Genomic DNA, 4,403 nt, shown 5'->3' on the forward strand with positions numbered 1-4,403 from the left:
TCCAAAAGGCTTCGACGGATTACATTACATCACGATTTTTTGCACGGAGGTGAAGCATTCGTCAATGTTTGTCACAAAAAAATTCTTTGAATTTTTTCCTATTTTTCGTACTTTACTGTTTACCCGGGTGCATGCGAGCTCAGGATTAGAAACTCCATGTCCACTTATGCTGGCTCATATTTCAGAGTAGTGGCATGTAACAGGGTTCATTAGAGGGAATTTTTCACACTTCTAACATTCATGGTCAATGGCTGACCTCTGCACATGTATCACTACAATATTCGATCGTGCAGATATTGTCATGTTGACAGGTAGAAACTACAATCTAAAACATACAAACATTAATTCCGAAGGCATGAGCGCTGCATATACATAGAGAACAAAATGGTACAGGGGAAAATTTGCTCCAACTTGGCTGCCACAGTCACTTCAGTTGGACACTTGGTCTTTCAGACTCTTATGCAGCTACATGCACATGTTCTTCCGAATTTTACTCGTTGGCTTGCTCGTGGCTCTTCTTCTGCTCCTTGATGTACTTGGTGATGGCCTCAGCAACAGAAGCCAATGCTTCTGTACTGACAAGGGAGACATTCTTGGCATGCTCGGCGTCAACTTCATACTCGACGGTCGATCTTATAACTGACGTGCCATCTTCCTTCCCTACGACCTCGAATCGCACCAAATACTTCCGGAAGCCGAGATCCAGAAAGCCTCCCTCCACCGTTTCTGCCTCCTTGATGTACTTCTCATGGTCCACTACCTTGAACTTCTCCTTGTAGCTTCTTGGTTCGGAAGCTCCTAGCAAAATGAATCAACACAACTAGGTCAAAATTGACTGAAGCGGCGATTACATCTGCACCATCCTGAAGCTGAGGTGTTGAGATTCGAACCTGCAGGAGGGAAAGTGACGAGCAGGACTGTGCCGACGCCGCCGTCTCCCTCCACAAGCTCCACCTTTGAGAGGACGTGCGGGAGCAGCTGGGGGACTAGTTGCCCGAGAGCGAGGCTGCCATAGACCTCCCACACGTCGGCGGCCGGGAGGTCCGTCTCGTACTCGTGCCAGAGGCTGCCCCCTTCCATTGCTCTCTGGCGCTGCCGGAGTCCAAGAAGATGTGATGCGAGGAATTCTGTTCAAGTCCCCTTTTGTGTGGATGTTGAAATATTGGAGGAGTCAGTTGCGATATGGTATTCTGTAGACCACAGGTTCGGATCACAACGTGATTACATCCATCCGTCAATGACTATCCTTAGAGCGTCTAGCAGACCCCGTATAATGCCAACCCGCAAAATGCGTTTACAGTTTGCTGTCGATCAGTTTTGTGAGGAATTCGTGCGCTGCATATCAGACCCCGTATATGAAACTGTAAAACTGAAAAAAAAACAATCACATTAGAAACTTGCGACGACATTGATCATACATAGTTCATCATTATACTACATTAATTATACATAGTTCATCATTATACTACATTGAACTACTGGGGGAATCTGCGGGCCATGTAGCGCACCCGAGCCTACGCTACCAAAATCCACGAGCTCGCGACGGCGACGACGCGGCGAAGGAGCCAGAGGAGTTCAGTCCTCGTCGGAGTCGAGGTCGATGAAGACCTTGGTCTGCTCGGCCTTCATGACGCGCAGGTCCGCCTCCTTGGACGCGTGCACCTGCGGCGCCGCGACACCCGTCTGGAGGAAGATCTGCTTGCACTCGAGCTCGCGGCGGCGGCACGCGTAGGCCTCCTCCTCCTCACTCTCAGAGCGCTCCATGATGACGCACTCTACGTGCTCCTCCTGACCCGGGGGGTAGGTAGTCCTCGGGGCTGATTACTCCTCGACGCGGCGGCACGTCGGCCTTGAGCTTGACGGCGAGCGGCCCAAGCTCCTCCGGCTCTCTCTTGACCGGAGTGAGCCGCGAGCTTGAGGCGCCCGCGGACGAGCTCCCTGCGGTAGAGGAGCCAAAGGAGGCGTGGCAGCGGACCACGAGCTCGCGCTCGTACTCGATGAGCTTGCAGCATTCGAATGCCGACGACAGCCGGCTCCCGTGGTTGAGCCAACTCCGTGGCCCCCACTTCCATGCGACATTGGATCTGCAGCGGCGGCGGCACTCCTCGTCATCCCCGTAGCCATCCACGGGCCGCTAGGCCTTTTTTTAGGCTCACCGGCGGCGAGAAATTGGGTCAGAGGAGGAAGGGAATCGCGGCGGAGCGGCAACAGAGGCAGATAGGGTTTGACCCTTATCCGAGCGGTGAAACCGCATATATATATATATATATATATATATATATATATATATATATATATATATATATATATATATATATATATATATATATATATCGATGGAGAGGGACTTTTTTCGGGCAACGTAAATTTTTTACGGGACGGGCCGCGGATACGGTGTCTATTCTGACCAGAAAAACCGACCGAACCCGTATACTCGCTGAAATTATATGAGTTCGATCCTTTTATAGGGTAAAATCGTGACTCTCGCGAAAGATTTTGTTTTTTAAAAAAAGCGTTTTTTTCCGTTTCCGAGAGGCATGGCCGTGGCTCTCGCAAAAGCACAATCGTGCCTCTCGCGGAAGCAAAAACCGTGACTCTCGCGAAAGAGGAAAAAAAACAAAAACGCATTTTTCCCGTTTCCGAGGGGCACGGCGCGGAAGCAAAATCGTGACTCTCGTGAAAAGAAAAGAAAACATGTTTTTCCCGCCAAAATTGGATCGAAAAGCAAAAGAAGACCGGCGGAAAACCAAAACGTCAAAAAAACGCTAAAAAGCCGAAAACGCGTGCGAAAAATAAAAATAAAAACAAAATCCGGAGGGAATGCCCAAAGCGCGACACGTGGCGAATGACTGAGAGTGCGCCAAGTGGCGCTGATCGTTGCTAGGCTCCCGAAGAAGCGCTCGTTAACTAATTGATCTCCCCTTGAGGAGCAGGAGCTCCTATGCAGCGCTGCAGGCGCCCGTTAACGATCCGGCGCCTGCAGCGCTGCTAGCATGAGTTGGCCCTCTAGCATGCTGCCCTAGATTGTTTTTTATTTTTTTGTTACAAAAATAAGAATATGAAATCAAAAAAGGTTTACAGATTTAAAGAAAAAAGGTTCATCCATTTAAATAAAGTTCATTTCTTTAAAAAAGGTTCAAGAATTTTGAAAAAAGTTCATCAATTTGAAAAAAAAATCATTCAAATTGAAAAAAAGTTCATCCAATTTGGAAAAAGCTCATTCATTTTTTTAAATTCATTAAATTTGAAAAAATTCATAGAAATTCAAAAAAGTTCATGTATTTTTAGAAAAAGTTCATTGAACTTAAAAAAAGTTCATCAATAAAAACAAAGTTCATTCATTTTCAAAAAGATGTTCATCAAATTTCAAAAAAGTTCATCGATATTCAAAAAAGTTCGTCAATCTAAAAAAAACTTTTGAAATTTTTAAAAAGTTCATAGATATTTAAAAAAGTTCACAGAATTTAAAAAAAAGAAAAGTCAACCGGCGCCTAGATGGGCCGGCCCATTTATGGACGCCACAGGCGCCAGTTAACGAAAATGCACGTTAACTGGCGCCAAATAGGAAATGCCTTTAGGAGCTCCATAGGGATCTCTGTTACTTGCAGACGAAACCCTAATATAAGTGGGTTATCGAGGTCGAGGCCTATCTCACCAATATAACCGTTGTCCAATCTCTACACCACGGCCTAGCCCATGAGATGTTCCCCATCCCCGCGCACGCGACGGTCCAGACGGCGCCGACGACGACGATACGCCGTCCGTTGCCACGAATCCAGCCCTTCAAACGCCAAGCCGCGGCCGCCGACCCCAACCTTGCCGTTAACTCGTGCCTGGTGCTCTCCTCCGCCTTCCGGCAAGGGTACGCCGGAGACACCAATGGCCTCAACTTCAAGACCTTCTAAAGACCCATCACCGTTCATGTTCATGGTCTCGCCGGTTATGTCGATCGATCTGACCGAGTCCTGTGTTTTCGATCCCCTGCAGGTGCGCTCACGACTTGGTCAACCTCGGCCATGGCGAGGTGCTCTACACCCAGGTCGCCACGAGCATGGCGGCGGGGGTTGTTGACAAGGTCGCAGAGTCTCTGGACCGCTCCGCCTCCGTGCCGGACGCCGAGTTCCTGCGGGAGCTGCTGGGCGAGTGGAAGAAGCACGGCCGTGCCGTCCTCATGATCCTCGACATCGTCATGTACATGGAACAGTCGTTTGTCCTGCAGAGGCCGGGCAAGGCGTCCATGCGCGAGCTAGACTCCGAGCGTGGTGCGATGGCGTGGTCCGCCGCTCCGCCGGTGAGGTGCGGCCGAGGCTGCGAGCCGCCCTGCTCAGGATTAAGCGTTCAACGTGTTTTTTTTTGTGAAGGCTAAAATGCTGTAAGCTTTTCACCTAAAATTTTGCAGTTAG

At 48.9% G+C, this 4,403-nt stretch overlaps 2 protein-coding genes across 2 annotated transcripts; one reads left to right on the top strand and one right to left on the bottom strand.

Annotated features, from left to right (window-relative positions):
* Positions 1–209: 209 nt before the first annotated feature.
* LOC123042473 (norbelladine synthase) lies at positions 210–1,201 on the bottom strand. Its single transcript, XM_044464917.1, has 2 exons — positions 891–1,201; positions 210–798 (listed from the first exon to the last, which is right to left on the bottom strand). The coding sequence occupies exons 1-2, from the start codon at positions 1,078–1,080 to the stop codon at positions 491–493; spliced, it is 498 nt and encodes a 165-aa protein (XP_044320852.1). The 5' UTR covers positions 1,081–1,201; the 3' UTR covers positions 210–490.
* A 2,182-nt stretch (positions 1,202–3,383) lies between these two features.
* Positions 3,384–4,403, top strand: LOC123039555 (uncharacterized). The gene is made up of 3 exons (XM_044462672.1): positions 3,384–3,862; positions 3,988–4,296; positions 4,400–4,403. The coding sequence occupies exons 1-3, from the start codon at positions 3,702–3,704 to the stop codon at positions 4,401–4,403; spliced, it is 474 nt and encodes a 157-aa protein (XP_044318607.1). The 5' UTR covers positions 3,384–3,701.

This window comes from Triticum aestivum, chromosome 2B (assembly GCF_018294505.1).
Source record: "Triticum aestivum cultivar Chinese Spring chromosome 2B, IWGSC CS RefSeq v2.1, whole genome shotgun sequence".
Lineage (NCBI taxonomy): Eukaryota > Viridiplantae > Streptophyta > Magnoliopsida > Poales > Poaceae > Triticum > Triticum aestivum.

Bases quoted from the DNA above. Each gene is read 5' to 3' on its own strand.
- LOC123042473 (XM_044464917.1), bottom strand. From the start codon at position 1,080: ATGGAAGGGGGCAGCCTCTGGCACGAGTACGAGACGGACCTCCCGGCC. The intron at 799-890 runs GTTCGAATCTCA...TCATTTTGCTAG, and splicing joins CGTCACTTTCCCTCCTGCAG to GAGCTTCCGAACCAAGAAGC.
- LOC123039555 (XM_044462672.1), top strand. From the start codon at position 3,702: ATGTTCCCCATCCCCGCGCACGCGACGGTCCAGACGGCGCCGACGACG. The intron at 3,863-3,987 runs GTACGCCGGAGA...GATCCCCTGCAG, and splicing joins TCCTCCGCCTTCCGGCAAGG to GTGCGCTCACGACTTGGTCA.